Source organism: Mobula birostris, chromosome 23, assembly GCF_030028105.1.
Source record: "Mobula birostris isolate sMobBir1 chromosome 23, sMobBir1.hap1, whole genome shotgun sequence".
In the NCBI taxonomy this organism is placed as follows: domain Eukaryota; kingdom Metazoa; phylum Chordata; class Chondrichthyes; order Myliobatiformes; family Myliobatidae; genus Mobula; species Mobula birostris.
In genome coordinates, this window is record NC_092392.1 from 17680369 (window position 1) to 17703902 (window position 23534).

Here is a 23534-nt window from a genome sequence, read left to right on the forward strand (position 1 = left end):
CGAATTAAAGTTACTTGAAATCGGAGACCACTGTCAAAGCCAACCTCTCCAGTCACAAAAATGGACTTTTCCTATCGTGTAGTTAGTGCTCATGTAGGACCCCACTGATTTACTTCCATTTTGAATGGCCACCTACCAACAGCAGGAAAGAGTCCACATTCCTCCAAGATCCGATCTCAACTCACCCAACATTAATCTGTGGACAATTTTCACATTTGGAATTGTGCTCCCGGTAGATGGAATTTACAGAATTAAGCATATTGTGAACTTGCTGCTTATCTCTTTTAGGCCTTCATCTATTGCTGTGACTAATGTTAAAGTTGCAAGGTCCTGATTTCATATTAACAGTGCCCAAGTACTCTAAGGAATGTTCTTCCATTATTCTGCAGTACCTGATTCACCCTTGGCTTATGGGCAGCTGACAACACCTTTGATGGAAAGAGTTTATGTTCTATTCCAAACATGTAACCAAATCAGTCCAGTCATTAAAATTGTATTTATACACTTGTTATGATACTGAATCCCTCGGCAACACCTGAGCTATACCCACCTCTATTAGGATAGTCATCCTTTACTGCCCTTCTAGTCATCTAACTAATCAATAAACTTTATCTTCAAAGAATTCTGCAGAAATGGGATCTGGTTTCTTTATCACTTTAATATTTATTTCCAGTAATTGTAATTGAAATCCTGTAATTTGAGTGTCCTTCATATTTCCATAGAATGCATTTGCCCAGAATATAATGCAAACAAAAATATATCAACCACAATGTACTTAGATATTTTTGAAATCAAACAACCATAAAAAGTTTCATGTATCAAAAGCAGAAATTCTATCCAACTAGCATAGAAACAATTTATACAGAATTTTATGAAATACGAGCTATTTTTTTCCTAAGGAAATTAAACATTTATGTCATCTAGTCAACAATTGACCCTTAGTAATAGTAAATAATGAGTTATTTGCTGTCATTTAATTTGAGAACGCAAATTATTCATGAAACACAGTCTGATGCTGCTTCCAAAGATGGTAATAGGGATTTAGAGCTTTAAACATAGGTCTTTGGTTGTTTTTCTTGCCCTTAATCCAAAGATTAACTTTATTATCTTTATTTATTAGCCATGCTGAAATGGAGTCTGGGTTGTATAGTAGAGTTAATTCAGTGAATATATCAGATCCTCAAATAGACGGTAGAAACTAGGAGTTAAGTTTAATATTAAGCCACTGGTTAGTTAGCTGACCTCACGACAGATGTAGGAACACAACAATCAACCTTACTGAAGGTGTGGCTGGCAACAGTGTAACATGATGAATATTCATCCACTGTGGTATGTGAGAAATGCCCTGCACAATGAGGCACTCCATTCCCCAACCTGACTGCTCGTTGGCCAGATCTCTGTGAAATCCAGCTTTGCTGAAGTCACAGGAACAGATTTTTAGAATCAGATTTCAAAACAGGCATGTGACCACAAAGGACGTTTAGCACTTTTAATAGCACCAATCAGACTGATTATATTAATATATCGATGCAGATATTATTGGCAAGAGTCACCCCCCCCCCCCCTCCAACCATCTCACCCACTGTGAGCACTATATTCTTGTGCTTCCTCAGTGATTTTGTCTTTACTGAGGTGCGTTGAAGAATCTGGCCAGCAATCAAGCAGTTTGAGGAATGCAGTGTCATTGCTCAAATCCTGGGAAAATCAGGATTTGGTGATCAGTATATATATATGCCTCAAGATTGCCTGGAATAGGTCATTTTCAACTGCTCATGCTCTAGTCAGCAAAGACACCAAACATCTGTTCAACACTGGCTGGACAGTAATGACTGGAAACATGATGCAACATGCCCCTCGTGTTTCTCTCAAACACCTGTTTTGACAGGGTCACAGAAATCCTTGGGAAGGATGCCATAAAGAGAACTTGTCCATTTGTCCACATCCATCCATCCAAAGGAGATAAAACAATGTATCTTTGAAAGAATGTCAAGAATCTTCCAACAATCATCAATACAATGCAGCTCTCGAAGGTGTATGGTCACACGGGGAAAGATGTGCTGTTGCCACTGTTTGGGTTGTATTTTATATTTTGGAGCCAAGTCTGCATTGATAACAGGACACGGTTAATTTTTGGGGTCCAAGTAGAAACAAACTAGCTAACTGCCCGCAATAAAACTAAAATTGCTGCAGACACTCAGCAGGTCAGGCAGCGTCTATGGAGAAAGAAACAGAGTAACATTACAGGCCAAAGACACTTCTCTTGCTTCTCTCTGCATGGATGCAGTCTGACTTGCTCAGTGTTTCTAAAATCTTCTGTTTTTATCTTAGGCTAGTCATTACCCCTATGATGACCTGTGTGGGTAATCTGGAGTTTTCACTGTTCTTGCACAAGGCACAGTGTGAGTTTATTCCAATTGGGACTGTAGTCCAGAGGCCAGGGATTATGATGCAATTGGGCATATTATATAACTAGCCGGAAAGCACAGGACTGCAACAACACACATGCATTTCACAGACTGCTGTGTTCAGCTAAAGATCCCGATAATTAGAAGCAGTGCTACACTTGGGAAGGTTACGCCCAAGTTCCACAGGGTAACTGCCCAGCCAATTCACTGTGAAAATTCAAACAAGAGCTCAGTGGCAAATAACAGTACTGTTTGAAATAGACTTCCAGACCAGCAGGTCCTGAACTCAAAGGCTTGTGATTGCAGAGTCCTGGGGTTGAAGCCCAGAGGTTGGTGAGTCTGGACGTCAAAGATGAGAGGTCAGAGCCTCAAGGTCGGCGTCTGATGTCCAAGAGCCAGGGTCATGGTCTGGAAGTCAAAAGCTCAGAGGCAACCTGTCCTGGGGTTGGAGGCCCATCTGTGTGTGTGTGTGTGTGTGTGTGTGTGTGTGTGTGTGTGTGTGTGTGTGTGCGTGTGTGTGGAAAGGGGCTTGTGTTCTTGTTATTGCTTGTTGTATGTTGGCTGTGTGTTATTCTGCTGAACATGATGGATATGCAGTGTTGGTGCCGAAATGTGTGGCTGCTCTCAGCATATCCTCAGACAGTGTTGGCTGTTGATGCAAATGACAGATTTCTCTGTATGTTTCGATGTACATATGTTTGATAAATAAATCTAAGTGTAAAAATTGTTTTGTAAAAAAATGCACGTTCACTTCCAAAGTTTTACAAAGTCTGCAATTATGGGAAGGTACTGATAACGGTGAAAACTGGGAACACTTCACCTCCTCTCTTGACCGATGGTCACAGCTGGATCCAAATGTTTCTGCTCCCTTTGGGGGTCATGACTTCCATCCTTCAGCCAAGAAGTTCCAGTCTTTTAAAACATATGGCACGCAGCCTCGGCAAGCATAGTGAAATATCTGCCGGGCCTTTTGCATAAAACCAATGAAGGTTCATGCTTGGGAGATCATTTTCATCACTTAAAGTTCCCCTTCACACACATCCTGAGGGGAGTCAAACCCATGCCCCTAAATATTTTCACCAACAGCCTCTTATTTTCACCCCTTTAAGATGGAGCCATTAGATATAGCTCTCATCAAATGCCACTATTCAGATCAGGGGTTCCCAATTTTTTTTTTTAATGCCATGGACCAATACCATTACGCAGGGGGTCCATGGATCCCCGTTTGGGAACTGCTGATCCAGATGACTAGAATTATAGTAAGGCTGCACTCGGTATTTATGACTCTTACTCAGATGATCTAAAGTTCACTGACCAACTCTGGTGGTGATGCCCCATGTCAGATATAGTTGAATTTCCTGTGCAGAATTTTACTGGCCACATAGCATACCAAAACAAGAATAAACACCTGTAAAATATTGTTAAATATAATATTTTTATTATGTACGGATCATTTTGTAACAAAAATATTTTCAACATCTTTTAGATAAAGTGAGGAGAGAGGATATCTGGATATTGATGATACAAACTACCATTTTATAAGTCGGTCATTTTGGATTGACATAGTACAAATGGCTCCTTTGGACAAATGGTTACGTTTCTCCTGCTCAACAGAAGATACCAATCTACATTTAAATATTTGCAGAATGTTTAATACACTGATTATTTAACAAGTCAATAGTTGTTTACAGAATTGTGCAACACAGATGATATTCACTGGTACCAAAAGTGTCACAGAAAATAACATTAATATACATTTGAACTGCTTGTTAAATATTAGCATAAAGTACAAAACAAGCAGCTTTTCTTCCACAATGGTTTATCTACATAGACTACCATAGTGTAGATAGAGGAAAACCTAGAATTTTTATAAAAGTGATTTCAATAAATAGAAACTGAATTTTAGCCCAGTGGCTCAAGCCTGGTTCTGCTATACAGCTTTACACAGCAACCCCATTCTTTCAGTAACATCGCTATCTTTACAGTACCCCACAGAATTAAAATCTTCAGGGCATATTTACATTTCCTGTTCCACATCAGCATCGAATATACAAAGTTAAAGCCTTCCTATCTATAGAGTGAAATGGAGAGAAAATATTTCATTCTACTAAGAGCATCAGCAGTACATCAGCAGAAACTGCAGGCAGGATTCCAAGTCTTAGACAAAGTCAGACAAAAGAACACAAAATTCAACATTTGCTTTTGAATTACCCTTACATCTTCACAACAGCCTGCTTGCATGTTTTTTTTGCTCTTTTGGGAGTTGGAAACAGAAGAACAGGCAAAATTCAAAATTTAATCCCGTACGATCTTTGATGAAATAAACCAGTTCTTTGTACAAATTGAACTGCACAGTTAAGAAAATATTTTCTTCAAGTGATAAAGCAATGAAGCAAACAATACTCAGAAACATGTCATCAATGCACAGGATTATTCCAACCACTGCTGTCAATATCAAGGTAAAGGGGAAACATAATAATTAGAACTTTTCTTCTAAGGCAATACCACGGGATCAAGCATTCCACTCTGGTTATGTGTGTTCTGGGGTATTTGATTTGTGAGAACCACAGACCATTCCACAAAAGGGGCAGATAGTGACTGACAGGCTAGGTGAGTGGTTATCTTACAAGGTGGTGAGCTCCTGGTTTTCTTTCCACTTGGGAAATCCAAGGGGTCAGTGGAGCTGTTGAATTTCTTCTAGGAGGCTTTGAGCACAGCTTTGAATTCTTTCCTGTGTGTGCCTGATAATCTGTTCCCATAACCAAGCTTGGAATGAATTGTCTGCATTGGGACTCTGGTTTTGAGCATGCAAGTGACCTGGACTGCCCGTTGTTGCTGAATGGGTGCCACCAGGGCCTCAGTTCTGGTGCTGTTAGCTGGAAGGGGACACAGATGTGGCTTCATTTATCCTTTCAATGGAATTGGATTTTGTAGAGGCAGAATTGTGGCATCTCTCCAGTGTCTTAAGATATCTGCTGTAGATCAAGATCTCAGAAACATTCCATAATTAGGGATTACTGCCACCGGGTGAACCATGAATTTTATGCCAGGTTTGTGGTTCTGATTTTCAAAATAACCTTTTCTTCAATCAACCAAAGGGAGTGTTGGTGCATTGACACTATTATCAATGCTTGCCTTCACCAAAATGTGTCTCCTGAGATGTGAGAAATGGTTTATCTTGTCCAGGGTCTCACGATGAACCTGTATTGCCAGAGGACAGTATCCAACAAGGTCAGGTTGATAGATGGCCTTTGTCTTTCAAATAATGAACGACAGGTTCATCTTCTTGAACACCACTGCAAATGAGTCAACTATACAGCAGATTCTACTCGGCCATTGCAAATTTGTGCCACTTTAAATACTTTGAATGCCATCTTGACTCAGGTAAACTCATAAAGTTTTACTTGAGGATCAAGAATTCAATCTGGTTGCTTTTCATTTGCATGGTCTCACCTCAGCAGTGCAGACACAAGCATTGCAAGAACACATAGAAATCCTATTAAGCCAAAAAGAAAGAACTGCTTGAATACATAGCAGATTAAATATTTTCGATGACAAGATAAATATTAGTTCCAATGATAAATTACTGAGCTGAAACATTAACTCCCTTCACAGATGTTGCAAGAAACACTGAGATTTTTCAGCTGTTCTTATGTCAGATGTCCAGCATTTGTAGTACCTTGCCTTTATCAACACACTTCTACACCTTGCCACAACCTGATTTGTTATTGCAGTCGAGTGTTAAGGTGTCCAGTTCAGGCAGTCATTGAATTGCACAGTTCAGGAACTGGTTAACGTTCTCTGAAAAGAAACGGTAGACTAAAGATAGGAAGTTTATCAGCAATTTGGATTATTTCTATTTCCAAACCAGCTCAGTAATGGGAAAGACAGGGAAAGATAGAAATAAACTACAATAATGACAATGAATAAGTGGAGCTTGTACATTTTTAAACTCTACTTAAAGCTTGACCAATGCACATAATGCAAACACTCTTAAAATGATTATTCAGGCATCAGCTCCAAATCCGGTTTTCTTAGTATCAGTTAAACAGTTATGAAATATTAATCACAATCAGAGAAAGAACGGTCATTTGAGAATAAACAATGTTCAGGATTTCTGATTTATACCATAGTTAAGTCACAGGTCAGGAGGCAACGGGGCAGAAAAATATTGGCTAGCTGTCAAGGAAATAGCTTATGCAAAGAACCTGGTGAATATTTTACAGCAACTTTGTTCAAGAAGTAGCAGAAACTCCAAATGCTGCAACGAACATTGGAAGGCTGAGAATGGGATTTATTTTTTTTTAGATCTCATTCAGCTTTCCTAAAATGATCTGGGTTAAAAATAATATCCAGTTCTGGCCAACAGACAGGTAAAGAATTACAAATGTCTGAAATAGAAACATATACCTTGAGAGGAGCAGGAAAGGTTATTCTCCTTTTCCAGCCCATTGCACACCTCAGTGACTCAGGGAATAGATCGAGAGTGAGGTGCCGCTCAGGTTAAGAAGACAGCACTGAATAGTTTTTGTTTTGCATTTGAAAATATATAAATGTACTTTGAAATTATTTTAGTTCTTGGAGGTAAATACAGACTTGTGCAAGAGACTTTGGAATAAATATGTAGAAATTAACTTTTAATGATAGCTTCAACAACATGATTAAAAATTGAGGAATTGATTGTCAAAGAATTAGATTAATATTTGACCTCAAAAAAATTCCAAGAAATTAACTTGAAATAAAGCATTGAAATTTTAAAGAATGTACTGAAATGCTTGTTCAAAACTGGGTAGGCAGCCTTGCCTAGTGTGCAGAAATAGATTTTCTATTGCAAACTGTATAGTTACATACAATATTTCAACCGTTTTCTCAAAATCGTGAAACATGCTTCAGTTTGTCCTGTAACTATTCAAACGTAAACACAAATGGAAATAGTCTCTCACAAACAATGAGCAACAGATCAGACAAATCACTTGTCAAGTATCTAAGGACTTGACAAGTATCTGCAGCAATATAGTTCTTCAATTGATAAGTTATGTATTTAATAATTAAGGATTTCTGTGACATACAGTATAATCATCTCCATACATTGTTATTTCTTCTGTATGTCCTAAACACTTTATCTATCCATGATATATAGTAGGACACCCTCACAAAAATTCCAGGACGTTTTGGTCTTGCGCAGCCTCGGCCAGGAATGATAACACCTTGTAGTAACTTTTCACCACTTTCTTCACAGACCAGAGGACCACCATAATCTTTCTACAAAACAAAAGCCAGAGATGTAAGTAATTAGAAGGATTAATGTCTTCATAAGTTTATTACAGATGAGCTTTGCTCTGATATTTGGAGTTAGTAGACAAAGTCTTATTTATGAAATGAAGCAATTTTATCCAGTAACGGTTGAAGACCCACATGCACAGACCAGCAAAAAGCCATTTGAAGACTGAGCCACCCAAGCATTAAAAGATATTTCATTAACATCTAGAGTTAAGTATTAGGATAGAATTGTGCAAAAACACACTTTCTGTTCAGGGCCATAAGTTGGAGAATCACAGATACAATGAAAACATGGGATTTTAAGATGAGAGTCAATGAACAGAGTTGAGAAATCTGAACATCACCCAGCAAATGTTTCCAAATGCACCAAAGGAAACTAGGGAGCTGGTATTACTGCTGTTGCCACAAATTAAAAAGTTGAGATTTTAACAACCTTTTGCTTATTTGAAGTTTTATGAACTTTAAGCCATCAGGGCAAATGCTAGTGGGAAATCACAGTGGCCGTTGATGGTGAAGGAAGAAGAAAAGCAAATCACGATATTCAGTTGTGGCTGATACACCTCCATCTTTCACAAAACATAAAGGGAAAGATGATTCATCGATAGTGGATTTAGCACCAATTTGGATTCAACAGCCTGATGGCCAGGCCTTCCACTCCACTCAGTCAGCACTGTGGAAGTCTAGGTAACTAACTGACAGCACATTCTATATAAAATTGACCAGGCAATTGCAATTCATTTTCACATTAACATAAATTGCTTTTAATGAGCAATGAAACAAAAACTCCATTCACTGCAGTTCTGGCCTCCCACATGCACACAGTCTTCACCCTCACCTAACAGTGAACACACACAACAATAGTCCATCCAATCATTTATTTTTAAACCAAAACAGGATGCAATTCAAAGAATTAAAGACTCCAGCAGTTGATACTAATTGTTCTGCCATTGTTCAGCACCGCATCATCTTCTAATTCTAGCTACTAGCAAGCACTCATCTTGACCATAAATTAGCTGTAATCTTTTAAAAGGATGTTTATTTCTGCCTTATTGTAAAATGAAATGACTTTATAATCCAAGGCCAACAGGACCAGTCAGTTTGTTACTGTGCCAACCTCAGAAGAAAATGTGAGCAGAAGCCCAGCACAAAACACTTATATTCAGTTTCCCAGTGCTTTTTTTCCCCCAGATTTTTGACTTTGATGTTCTGTTGAAATAGCCCTAGTGTACTTTAAGAGTCTGTTGGGGTCATCTACTGTGTCTGGTGCTCTCGGTGTGGCCTCCTGTATATCGGTGAGACACGACATAGATTGGGATCTACGCTCTGTCTGCCAGAAAAAGTGGGAGCTCACAGTAGCCACTCATTTTAATTCCACTTCCCTTCCCCATTCCGATATGTCCATCCATGGCCTCCTCTGCTGTCATGATGAGGCCACACTTAGATTGAAGGAATAACACCCTATATTCCGTTTGGGTAGCCTCCAGTCTGATGGCATGAACATCGATTTCTCAAAATTTCGGTAATGCCCCCAACCCCTTTTCCTTCACCATTTCCCATCCCCTTTTCCCACTCTCACTTTATCTTCTTGCCTGCCCATCGCCTCCCTCTGGTGCTCCTCCCCCCCTTTTCTTTCTTCCATGGTCTTCTGTCTCCTTCACCAATCAACTTCCCAGCACTTTACTTCATCCCTCCCCCTCCAGGTTTCATCTATCATCCTGTGATTCTCTCTCCCCTCCTCCCACCTTTTAAATCTACTCCCCAGCTTTTTTCTCTCCAGTCCTGCCGAAGGGTTTTGGCCTGAAATGTCGACTGTACTCTTTTCCATAGATGCTGCCTGGCCTGCTGAGTTCCTCCAGTATTTTGTGTGTGGGGCTTGCATTTCCAGCATCTCTTGATTGTCTCTTGTTTGTCATCATCATATAGTGTCTTTGTCTGCAATGATCACAGCTTGGATGGGTGCCAGAAATTTATGACATATTTCGATAAAAATAGTTTTTTTTCTTAACTTGAAAAACCCTTCTTGTTACTGTGGATGAACAACAAAAGATTTACTGTATATCCTTTCCTTACTATGAGGGACATAGAGAGTTGGAAGGAGAAGGACATGTTACCGCGATCAGGATGCAGAGGCCAACAAGGGATAAACATGTGTTCACCTCACTGGCAGCTGCCCACAAAAATTTTCCAGACTTCAGATTGCACAGTTCCTCCAAGAGGATTAAAACCTTGTTGTTGGATTTGGAGGCTCGCGTGCCTCAATGACCCGGAGAACTGTGTTGGTTGGAGTCAGGGCTTTATGCTTTGGTTCTTGGTACGGTCAGCCATGCCAGACTTGTCAAAGGGTAGAGGCCAGACTAAGAGTGGTCCACCAGTCCTTCAGGTTCCGGGTTCAACTCAGGGCTATCACCCCTGACTGGTCAAACAAAATTGTTACGGAAGCAGCAATGAAGAACCCTTCTACATCTGAGTGTGACGGTATTCCTGAGTCTCCACCTGGGACATGCATGACTGACAGCAATGAGAGGAAGCTACTCACGTGATGAAGGAAGCCCTGAACACTAACGGAGGTGGAGGACCTTCATTGCTGCCAGCGGCATAATGGGCAGTAAGTAAGAGTGCACAATTACCATGATTGTACAATATTAAATAAACAACACTATTTTTGAAGGATTTGTGACAGTGAGCTGCTGAAGTAACAGCTTCTTCAGGTAATTAGACTACCAGGTAAGGATATGCTGCATAAAGACCTGTTTGACCCACACAGGTTGGGAAACAAACCTATGCCATCTACGGTATTCACCATTGCAAGTTCACTGTACAGCCAGCACTAAACATATTTGTAATATACTTTATTATGTTAACAAGGGGTCAGTTTTGTAAATATCTTGTACTAATTCAGGCTAACCACCTCTGCTTAAGAGGATGCAGACACCGTTGTGAAAGTGATTACAACTTTTCAGAAGGCATAACATGACCAAAACTGGAAATTGCTGCTGAGAATTTCTGGCATTTTCTGTTCTAGTTTTTAGATTTCCACCACTTACAGCTTGTTTTGATCTTCATCAACATAATACATAACTTTTGGCGAGGAACTTCCTGGCAAGCTAACACAGAAGGTTAGACTGCATGGGATCCGGGGTGGTGGGGAGGATAGTGGAAAAGGTTCTTAACTGGCTCAGTAGGAAGCAGACAGGGATGGTTGAGAATCATTTCCCAAACAGCTGGCCTGTGTATATTGGTGCACTATAGTGGATGCTGCTGGGATATTTGGTTGTAAATTAAGTAAATGATTTGGATATGAATGTACAAGATGTGTCTACCAAGTTTGTGGTTGAACTAAAATAGGTAGTGTTGTAGATAGTACAGAAGATTATGAAAATTTACAGAGAGACCTTAATCAGCTAGGTATGCAAGCTGAAGATTGGCAAATGGCCTGCAATCCAGATAAATGTGAGGTTTTGCCCTTTGGAAATCAAACCAGGGTAGCGAACGGCAGAGCCTTGGAGAGTGTTGTGGAACAGAAGGACCACGGATTGCAGGTGCATGTTTCGCTGAAAGCAACGTCACAGTTCAAGAAGATCATGAAGGTAACATTTGGCATGCTGGCCTTCAAAATTATGAGTTCAAAACTATGATGTAGTTACGTAAGGTGTCGGTGAGCACTTGGAGAATTGTGCACAGTTTCTGTTTCAAGAGGGATGTTATTAAACTAGAAAGAGTGCACAAAAAGTTTCAGGATGTTGCCTGGACTTGGGGGCTGAGCTACAAGGGGAGGATGCACAGACTAGGATTTGATTCCCTGGAAAGTAGCAGATTGAGGCATGATCTAATAGAGGTGTACAAGATCATGTGGGGCATAGACAGGGTGAAAGGACAATCTTTTGCCCAGAGAGTGGTATTAAAAGTGAAAGGGCATAGATTTACGGTCAGAGGTAAGTGACTTAAACGGGACATCAGAGGGTTCTTCTTCATGCAAGGGGTATTTTGAACGAGCTGCCATGAAGAGTGATTGAGGTGGCCACATTAACAACATTTAAAAGCCACCTAGATCTGTGAATGAATAGGAAGGTTTAGAGGGTTGTGGGTGAAATGCTTTAGATTGGACAAGCTCTCTGGGCATCACAGTTGGCATGGCTGAGATGGTCAAAGGGCGCATTTCCATGCTATATGACTCAAGGTCTCCATTGCAACATCAGAGGAAAGAAGCTCTTACAGCAACTGGATAGGACACAGAAAAGAGGCCAGATAGTTGCTACCGTAGGACATTATAGACAGAAGCTGAAAAGACAGTAGGAGAATACAACTGTGGAAATGAATGCTATCAAGAACCTGGATGTAGTAATATAAAATAACTTAAAGCTCTCACCAATGCAGTAAAGTTCAATGGGTGCATCAACAGTTTCCATATTCAATTGTAACACTTACCAGAGCCACTGCTCATTGCATCAGAATTCATCCTTCAACACTAACAATATCTAACATCTGAAGAAATCAATTCAACCTCTTAGCTCAAAGTAGCAAACTGTGAGCAATCTGTAAGCAGGTGATGATTTCTCTTGATCTTGATGGAGCTAACGTGCAGAATCCCCAGTGTAACTACTCAGAAAAATGCAATGGGTTCACGCTCCACCAATGGACTCCATGAGGTATTCAGCAACAGAGCACAGACGGTACCAAAGAGCATGTTCAGGATTTGTGCAAGTAGCCGAAACTTAGTGATGCTCTTGCTAAAAGGTGCCAGTAGCTTGACATAAAATGCTGACATCTCCCAGCAGGTTCTGACCCATTATTCTTTTCTTGTTTTAGAATATTCACTTTGCCAGTTAAACACTCAGAGAGCTGCAAGTATATTGTGTTAAGATTCAATGCATAAGTTAGATAATGGTCTGTTTCATATCCAAAGCTTGAATTTTTGGTTTTAATCAATAAGAGCTAATGAAGGTCATCTCCGAAAATGATACTTTTAACTTTTTTTAAACAAGGCAATTCTATACCAATAATAAAAATGAATTTCATTAATTTTGCTTCAAAAATGCTACATGTGACCTTCAAAATCACCAGGTAGAGTAATAACCTGTATTCCATTTTGTTTGCGAACAATGGTGTTACAACACTGACCCAATTGATGGTGGTAAATGCTATGATGTTAACGTCGTATTATTAATACTAGCTTCAATTGCATTTGAGAGAGACTTAAAAATTGATGCATCACTTGACTGGTTTTCTTGTTAATCAAGAAAATCATTTTGTTAAACTCAAATGCAAGTTGAAAGCTGAACAAACAAAAACATGTTCATGCATCGTTCCCTTAACATGGATGGCACAGTTGATGTTGCTGTCTCAAACTCCATCAGCCCTGACCTTGCACATCTCACATGTGGCTTCTGCACATTTTACTCAAGGGTTTTCTCCAGGTGACCATTTTCCTGCTAGATCCCAAATACATGTTACTCTGTTAACTGGCTACTGTCCCATAGGATGATGATGGTGGTTCCTTTCAGTCAGTTAGTGGATACCCCACTCCTCAGAAAGGAACGGCGTGTGCATGAGTGGATTTAGGTGAGGAGGGGGTTGTACAGGTCCAGACCCACCCTCTTGAGATCTGCTCCCAAATCCAGCGGCATGGTGGAGTCCAAGACGGCTGGGAAAAGTTCTGTTGCAGTGAATAGCCAGACCAAGCTTCGATGCAAGGGATGCCCTTTCCGCGCTTCACGGCACGTGTTTGCTAGGTGGCCGTTGACCCTAGAGAGGGTTCATCCACCCTTTGACAGGTCTTGCTTTTCATTCTGCAAGGTGTCTAGCCACCTTCCTCACCAGGCAAGCCTGGTGGGGGAGCCAGTTTAGTCACCGACCACCCGACCATGCGACAGGTAGTACTGAGTTACATGGTACCAGTAGCACTCAGACGAGTGACCTGACAGACTGGGTACTGTAAATATGTGGCAAAAGAAGCAAGGAGAATTAGTGGGCATGTGAGAAAGAATAAGTTGCAATGTTACAAGGGAATAGGAAGAGAGAAAATGGGACCAATGGATTGCTCTACTAGGATCTGGCATGGACCTAATGAGCCAGGAAACACCTCTCTGTCCTTAAGTAATACAGTTTTGCATAAAACTCTAACAGTTTGCTAAAAGATTACATTTTCACCTTCTCAATGATTCTCTTACCTCACATGTACCAATAGTTCCATCTCCATTAGCTGCACAGATTTCAGTTTCATTAACATGGAAGCTTCCCTGGTGGTACTCATTGCATTTCTTAGGCCCAATGATATGGACCTGGGCTACCTTTAGCTCACCTTCATAGCCAGTACCTGAAGGTAAAGCAATAAAAAGACAAGTTTAAACTACCTGTATAATCAGCTGGTTATATAACTTTTCTCTAGTGATACACGTGCAATGGATTAACAGGATGTCAAGAAAATGCTACCAATAAAAATCTAGCAAGTAGCTTGGGAAGAAGAGTTGATCGGGAATCTCTTCCAGCTGCCAGATGTTAATGTTAATGCATTACTCAATGCTAGAAATATTTTGTTGACCACAATAGATGAGGAACTAGAATAGAAACAGAGACAGGAATGGAGCCATTCTGTTAACTCTATGGGTGTGAGACACTTACACAAGTGTAAAGAGACAGACTCATGGCTTCAGCCAAATCAGTTGAATCTTCCTTAAGGGAAATAAAAACGGTGTCAAAATGTTCTCACCAGCAGAAACAAGGATGGGTGGGAAGCTGCTAAAATACATTGATCTCCCCACATATGTCACCATATGAACCTCTTCTGCTGAAAGGAATGGAGGACCTATGGGAAAGGTGCAAGATCCTGGATCATCATGTTTGTAATAACATCACTGTGAATCCATCTGGTCTATCAACCAAAGTGGCAATGGACTTCTTGTCAGGCAAAAACCACCAGGAGCTGGAACTTGGGCTAAAAGGACCCAAGAAAAGAACTGAATTTATTTCTAAAGCTCCCCTGTTGTGGCCTCACTTGAGTATATTGTAAGTCTTCCTCCCCAGTACTCACATCTTCCCCAAACTGATCTCTTCAGCACCATCTCAAGGTTCCTCAGCCCCATTTCCCAACAACCTTCTACTAAAATTGCATTATTACAAAAGGAAGAATATAGGTTTTATAAAATAGCAGAGTTTGCCTTCATGGTCAATCCTATATTCTTCCTTTCCCTTTTCCCCCACAGTGCAATGTTACCAACTGATTTATTGCCACTAGCAACCAAAGCAAGCCTTTTTTAAATTAGGCATCTCTCCAGCTAGGAACAATCCAGCTTTTAAAAAGTTATTTTAAAATCCAGTCTTCACCATTTAATCATTGTATTAGTTTACACTAGCCAGATTAAGAAAATCCTTTAAAGCATGACAATAAATAGCTGTGTCTCAGAAAATGAGTCCAACTTGAAGAGTCTTTTGTGAGTCGATGGAATTCAACTGGAGGTGAGTCCCATTGTGAGATCTTGGAAACGTACCAGGACAAAACACTAGAGACCCAATTCTGAGCAACATCTTGGTATACCTTTTCTGCATACCTTTAGTTTAATAACATCTTTCCTGTAGCAGGGCAGTCAAAACTGTACACAATACTCCAAGTGCAGCCTCACCAACATCTTATAATTCCACAATCTTTTGGGTTTATGCAACCAATTCCAACCAGACCACGTAGTTACAATTACCAGGGCCACCACATGCTGCTAGTTAATGCTGAACGTATTCACGTGGTGAAGATTTTAGCTTTCTTTAGCCAGGTGCTACTGTGGCAGGACCTCCATTATCGAATCTGCCAGACTTTTAGCTCTTTCAGTGAAATATCCGGCTGAGTTCCACTAGCCTGTGCAGCCACTTCAGCACAGCATTGAAGATGTAAATGTACCTCACTATTTTTCAAACTTGACATCTCAGACTCAACATAGGGAGAGAAAAAAAAAACCTTTTCCCTTTGCTTTGCTTATTTAAGCAGATTTCCTCTTTGTTGAATAATACCTTCATGTTCTGAGAGACTGATTAAAATATCTAAATTCAGTGGATGGTTTCAGTGCCTGGGGTTTAAAACCAAGTCAATAACATGCCGACAGGAAGAGCAGAACATTATCAATCAGTCTAATCGGAAAGGACAGAGAGAGCATGCAGCAAAATGAATTCTCCAAACTTGGGGCAAGCTACTCAATTCCCTTTGGACGGTGAGGTATTAACCTTTAGTATTCATTATCAATAAAACAAAATGAGGGGCCCACTTATGGGACAGCGATGAAGTTACATGATCCAATGTAGCCTATGTCGCCGTTGAGAATATCTGGGAAGAAATCTCCACCTTTTCAAATGTTAAAAATGCAATAACTCACCTTTGGTTTCTCCCCATCCAGAAATATTACAGGAGACACCTTCTTGTATTACACAGTGAGGCATAGGTAGGGTAATTTTGTAGATGTAATTGGTGAATTTCACCGGACTGGAAAGGAAATTTTAAAAAACCCATAAATTAGAGCATGAAACTGGCAGAATTTCTGTGCTTGTTCAAATTCTGCTTGTTAGATATCCAAATGACTACCTTTAAGAGAAAACAAAGAGTCAATAAATAATTGTACACAAGTCTAAATCTTACTTTGATTCTATGGGGTTTTTTTTCTAAATGTACATCTTTGCAAATTTCTGCAATGTACCTTGTCTGCTTCTTGGAGTCAGGATGGCTTTAATCAGGTTTCTTAAAGGTGCCAGGCTATATTAACAAACCCACCAACAAAGGGAAGATTCACAAACAAAAAGCACTGTGAGAGGGATGGAGCAACTGTAATTCTGAAATACTTCTGTGAAAGATAGCTGCAATTTAGGTGGTGGGGGGAGGGTCTTACTCAAAATCAGATTTGATATATTTTATTAAACCAGTTATTGTGTGTGGGCACATAGTTAAGGCATTCGACTAGCGATCTGAAGGTCGTGAGTTCGAGCCCCAGCCAAGGAAGCATGTTGTGTCCTTGAGCAGGGCATTTAACCACACATTGCTCTGCAACGACACTGGTGCCAAGCTGTATCAGCCTTTGCCCTTCCCTTGGACAACATCAGAGTCGTGGAGAAGGGAGACTTGCCAGTCTTCCATACAAACTTGCCCAGGCCTGAGTCCTGGAGAGTGAGGACTTTCCGGGCGCAGGTCCATGGTCTTGCAAGACTAACGGATGCCTTTAACTTTTATGTCACAACATTCCCAGGAACACAATTTTCTGAAGCGAGTGAGCTGTGAGGAAATAACTGAACAAGTGGGAAAGGATCTCTGCCCCACTCATTTGATTTTAAGTGGAAAATCTGCTCAGTTCCATGAGCAAACCTTATTTTCAGAGAATCAGCCGGTTATCGGCGTTAGTTGTACTACTGATAGAAGCATATGAGACCCAGTGAGAAAAGCAATATTAAAGAGTGACAAGAGCAGTACAAATGCAGAGGAAGGAAGGAAAAAGCAGAAGTACCTCTGCAGAGCCAACAGCAGTAGGGAAATCAAACACTGGAATTATTTAGGGCTCAAAATCCACATACAGGTGAAAAGGTGGACAGCTGGAAATAGCTGCCTGTTGGCTTGTTAAAGTTGTTTGTAACAAAATCAGAAACTGAATGTTTTAATATCTTAAGAGCCAGAAATAACATCTGGCTCTCAATCCTATCAACTATAACTGTAACCTGCATTAACTGCCAACTTCAGACAACTTGTGTGGACGTCCAACAAGGCCAACCCTCTGCCTTAGACATGGTACTGGCCCATCTTAAGCAGAATTTTATGCTGGTGGGGCAATAGGTCACTCGCTGTGGACATGATCCAGACAAGTTATGTCAGATTAGCACAGCCCACAAATGGCCCTTTGGCCCCATCATATCCATGCTGACCCTTTTGCTCCTATACACTAATCCTATTTGCCCGTATTCATGGAATTGTAGAGTTGCATCCATCCATTCTGATGCTTTGGTATGAATTCCACAACTAACCCATTGCTCCATTCTCTCACTTGCAACTTACTTGACGTCAAATGGCTATCTAAATCTCTTTAAGTTTTGTGGCATCTGTTTCAAGCATTCCCATATCACACACTGGGGCAGGAGAATGGGGTGGTTATGTTACCGATACGTATGAGTTCAGCAACAGCTGGGAATTGAAATTCAGGCAACTAAATAATTTGGAATAAATATTTTACACCAGTAATTGCAGCCAGTTAGCCACTGGATTGTTGTAACAACTCAGAGTTTACCAGCGTCTACAAGGACAATATTTCCATCCTCATTCTTTTTTGGTATGTATCTGACTCTGGCCCCACAAGAAAAGTGGTTTCTCAAATGACCTAGCAAAATGCTCAGATTAAAGCCAACTTGTAATGGGCAAGAAATGTTGTCAATCAAATATCCCATACCATAAATTAATAAGAACAAAACCACTCCAGGATCCTTCATCTCCGTAAAAAACTTTCTGTAAACTATAACTGGCTAGAAACATTTTGTCGAAGACAAGTCATTTTACATCCTCCCCTCCTGTTTTCAAGGATAAAACTTGGTGTAACATTTCCTTTGCAGCACTGGGAAAAGATGCATTATCAATAAAAATAGAAAACACTTTAATGGATCTTGGCCCAGGTGCCCCTCTTTGACTATAAATTCAAAGCTGAGTGCTCAGTGACAAACCTGGACAACTTCAGCATTGCAAGATTGGATCCTTCAGGACCACAGATTAGCTGAGATATTTCTCTCACTTGTTTGTGAGGTTCTTCGCTTGGGTCATCTTTGAGGATTCCCATCACAGCTTCATATCCTTTCAAATCTTGATTGCTGAAAGCAAAAACACATACTATTACAAGTGACTCTTTCAATCTTCGAAAGACATCACCTTCTGCCTGAAATCGCAAAATGGATGTATAGAAATATACTATCACATCAAGTAGAGTTTTGAATGGTAAATACATGAATACTTGATTCTTCTTGTAAGCTACTGGGCTTTTTCAAAGCAGATAGAAAATGTAGCATATTAGAAACAGGAGCAGGAGTGGCCATCTGGCCCATGAAGCCTGCTCTGCCATTCAATAAGATCTGGCCATGGACTAAGCTCCACCTCACTGTCTTTTCCCTATACCTCTTAACTCAGTTTCTATGCAAAAATCTATCTAACTACATCTTAAATAATTTAATGAGGTAACCTCTATTACTTCCCTGGGCAGAGAATTTCACAGATTCACTACTCTGTGGGAGAGCAGTTCCTCTTCATCTCTGCCCGCTATCTACTTCCCCAAATCTTGAAGCTATTTCCCCTAGTTCTAGTCTCACCTACCAGTGGAAATAACTTTCCTGCCTCATTCTCAGCTATCTCTTTCATAATTTTATATATTTGCCTAAAACATACGGAGACAAAGTTTCTAAGAGTTAGTATCTCCTGGGCCCAATATATTGATGCAGCTACAAAGAGGGCATGTCCCCAAAGACACTCACAAACTTCTACAGACATACCATGGAGAGCATTCTAACTGGCTGCATCACCAGCTGGTATTGGAGGGGGTGCTACAGCAAGCTGCAGAGAATTGTAAACTTAGTCAGCTCCACCATCGGCACTAGCCTCTGTAGTATCCAGTTCATCTTCAAGGAGCAATGCCTCAAAAAGGCAGCATCGATCATTCAAGCACCCCCATCACCCAGGACATGCCCTGTTCTTATTGCTACCATCAGAAAGGAGGTCCAGGTGCCTGACAGCACACACGCAATGATTTAGAAACAACTTCTTCCCCTCTGCCATCCAATTTCTGAGCGGACATCGAACCCATGAACTCTACCTCACTACTTTTTTTATTTTTACTTTTTTACTACTTATTTAGTTTAACTAATTAATATATATACTTACCGTGATTCAAAGTTTTTTTTCTCTCTGATTATTGTACTGCTGTTGCAAAGACAACAAATTTCACGACATACAGTATGCTGGTGATACTAAACCCAATTCTGATTCTGAAAATCCCCTCTTATTCTTTTGAATTCCCAGGCAACTCAATCTCTCTTCATAGGTTAACCCCCTCATCTCCAGAATTAACATGATGAACGTCCTCTGCACAGCCTCCAAAGCTAGCATATATTTTCTCAAGTGAGTAGACCACAACTGCATGCAATATTCCAGATGTGGCCTCACCAGTAACTACCCTGTAGCAGTATAATCTCCCTGCTCTTAATTCAGTCTCTTTCAATCCTGTTGTCTTCTTGGTAACCTTTTGCGATTCATGCATAAGCACTCTCAAGTCCCTTTGCATGTCAGCTTGCTGCAATATTTCACCATTTTAATAACAATCTGATCTTCTATTTTCTTTCCAAAGTGGAAGACCTCAGATTTATGAATATTGTACTCCATCTGCCAGACCCTTGCTCACTCACTTAATGTATATACTGTATGTCTCTTGGCATCCTCTGCATAATTTCTTTCCCACTCATCTTAGGATCATGAACATTCATTGTTCTTCAATGCTTCACTTTTAGTTTCAAAATGAACAAAACAAAAATAAGGTTCAAGATGACCACTTGCAAAAATGATAACACCCAAAAGATAGCAATGGGTGATGACTGCTGTGAAAGCCTCTTACAGTGATATAATGCTTGTGTGCATTTAAATGAGCTATCATAAATCACTCTTAACATTATTCAAATCTGAAAGCTGCCAGATATTTCAATCAACATGAAATGTACTGACAATCTCAAAATGAATGCCTAAAATTGTTATCGTGGTCTGTAAGATTTTTAAGTCATGTTTTCATATAGTGAGACTAAAACTGATCCAGTACTAACTACTAATTACTGACTCTTCATCATCACCATGAAGTCTAAATTACACAACAGGAAGTCACTAATATTAAAGACATGTAGGATTATACCTGGGCTACTTCTAAAAGCTGCATATTTTGTTGGATTCATCATGATTACATTTTGTTTGGATCAGTCTCTGCTTTTGAAATCCTCCTTTTCCCCAGTTCATTCAGCTAGAAACATTCTGTCCCCTTGTGAACTGTAAATAAATTGCATGCATTTAAAGTGAGACGGGGGCAAGTTCAAAGGACATGTGCAGTGCGAGTTTTGTGTTTACACAGAGAATGGTGGGTATCTGTGCTGACTGGAGTGGTGCTGAAGGAATTCTAGAGGCTCTAGAAGTGAAACGATCTAAGCAATTTGCAGGCAAAATGGATTAGTTTAGCTGGGCATTGGATTATTAATTTAATTAGCAGAGCACAATATTGTGGGCCAGGGACCTGCTCCTGTGCTGTATTGTTCTGTGCTCTGTATTAACTAGCTTCAAAATGAGCATGAATATAATCAAGATGGGAATGAATACTCATAACATTTGAAGTCTCTGATGAAGGTTCTTCAGTTTGAACTGCAAACTATTTCTCTTTCTGTAGGTACTGCCTGGTCTGCCGAGTGTTTCCAGCATTTTCTGTGTTTCTTAAATATTTTCGATGTCCATCACTTTTAATTAATTATTGCTATTTATTTTGAATATCTTGTCTGAATATTTTGCACTAATTACCCACAGTTGCTTCCCTTTTAGTTTTTGATAGTGTTGACTAAAACTGACTTCCATAGCCACATCTTTCCTTAGCAAATGCCTCCAGTTCTATTTCATCCCTCGTGGGCTCCAATTGAAATTCTGCCCTTCACAGTTCAGAATTATCCCGCTTCCCAACTATTTAAACCATCCAGCATTTCAATACACTGTTCTCCATGCATCCTGAGAAGAGCATGTGCACGTCCTTGAACTCTCTCTGAAACACCAAGTTGCTCCATCGCAAAATTGTTGTTCATTCAGTGCTATAATAATTGACTTTTTCCTTCCTCTGGTTTCAAAGGTGGCAATCTTCTACAGTGCTTGAATTCCAAAACCCCTTCTAAATTTACCTCCTCTAATTTCTTTTGACCTCATCTCTCTCCCTCAATTCCACGGCTCACTATCTGTTCTCTCCTTCCTCTTTCTAACCCCAGATGATCTAGTTCCAGCTTCTTCCCCCCCTGTTCCCACCTCACTGAATCCTGAGCTCAACATAACATTGTATTTTAATTTCCACTATCTCTACATCGTCCCCATTTCCTTGGCCAGGAATGGTCACCCCAAACTGAATTATTTCTTTCACCTCCAGAATTCCCATTTCATTTTGACATCTCTCTGGTGTTCTTACCTCTCCAGACCTACTCAGTGCAAGCTGCCAACATGACATTGAACACCTTGATACTTTCACTCCCCTTACTCAACTAACCTACATCCTTCTGACCTTGCAGCACTTCACTCAGTATGAAGCAAGCCTAATATATTTATTGCTTGGAGAAGGGTCTTCAATATGAAACCTTAACCATTTCTTTTTCCACAGATACCTCCTGTCATGCTAATTCAGCACTTTTGGTTGTCGTTACGAACACTCAGGTGACAAAGCGATTCTCTCCTCTGAATTTCCACAGACGGTTTTCTGTTTTAAAATCAGAAAGGATTCAACTCTGCTCACAACACTGAATGCTGTGCCACGTGTAAATATAACCAAATGTTATAGATTTTGAACAGATTGTTAAAAGAAATAAGTTTTAATACCATGTGTAGAAACAGAGCTTGGTTGTGAGAACCCAGTCCTCTTTGATCAGGGTCCCTCCACAGAAATGCTTGTCCCTGAAAGACAGAGGAATAAGTTATCATTAAACTGTTACAGAAAGAAACCAAGGACACCTACAAGTTAAAAAAAAACCACAAAATCCCTTTGGGGATGCAAATTGTAGGAAATACTCATAAACCCTGAACACAGAAACCTTGGGTTGCACTGTTGGTATGAATCAAACAGTAACAAATTGTAAATCAGGTCTCTAGGTCTGAATGATCTGGTCTGTATAGGTCTATATGTTGTGTAAATTCACTTCCTATTTTAGAAGGTGCCTGGGATTATTCTGGGGGTGGGGGGGGGGTTGTAGTGCTGGTTAAGGGGGCAGTAAGGAAGAAGAGTATCTGTATTTTCATTCCACAAAAAGACTTCATAGTAAGTTCAAAAGTACCTGAGAAGTCAAAAGAAGGCTTCCAAGCTGTACTGGATTGTCAAGCCAAACTAATGCAAGGTTCTCAGCCAGGCTTCATGTGTGGTTGAAATGGATTTTGAAGTCAAAAGCTGTTGCACATACATATGCCATCCCAGAGCAAGTCAATGGGGTTTCATCATCTTATTGTCCATAAAGCCAACAGCAGATTAACATTAAAGTCATTCAACTATAGTTTACATTTCTTGAGTACCATGATCCTCAGTAGTAATTCAATTAAATTGTCCACTGATTCCCTCACTCACTAGATAAGCCCCAGACCAATCTCAATGTTTTTGAACAAATATTTCCGTATATCATGTAAACATTGAGAAACCATTCATTTTCACATGAATTAAGTGTTCAGTTTCTGGATACGTGTTCCAAGTGTATGAATGCTGTAGTATCACTGTGCAGTCCTTGTTTACATAGCCACACATTATAACTTTTATGACTGGCCACTGCTTGAAAGTATCAATACCATCAATGAAATTCATTCGGAGGCAGGTTCTTGCTTAAGTCGATGTCTTCTATGTAGAATTAGCGAGATACCCATCGACCCTATGCTTCTAATAACTAAACACTTAACTTTAGAATTCTAGTAATACAGTACACACACACACACACAGAGCAACTTTTCCTACCTCTACCCCCTTAACTTAACTGCTTTGTTGTGTCCCACTGTTACAATTTGTAGAATAGATCGCAAGTGTAATCCTCAAGATCACTAACATGGCGGTGCATGTTTATAACAGTTTTATGTTGTTCTGTTAGGCAATATCATTTGTTTTT

The 23534-nt window shown here is 40.1% G+C and overlaps 1 protein-coding gene across 2 annotated transcripts in view; it reads right to left on the reverse strand.

Annotated features, from left to right (window-relative positions):
• Positions 1-3821: 3821 nt before the first annotated feature.
• The window catches only part of LOC140186888 (hepatocyte growth factor-like), a 51875-nt gene continuing 32162 nt past the window's right edge, over positions 3822-23534 (reverse strand). For both annotated transcript variants that reach the window (XM_072241613.1, XM_072241612.1), the window contains exons 14-18: positions 22273-22347; positions 18354-18497; positions 16040-16146; positions 13853-13998; positions 3822-7667 (exon numbers count right to left, since the gene is read on the reverse strand). In XM_072241613.1, coding sequence (XP_072097714.1) covers positions 7482-7667; positions 13853-13998; positions 16040-16146; positions 18354-18497; positions 22273-22347 — 658 coding nt within the window. In that variant the 3' untranslated portion in view covers positions 3822-7481. The remainder of the gene's footprint in view (positions 7668-13852; positions 13999-16039; positions 16147-18353; positions 18498-22272; positions 22348-23534) is intronic.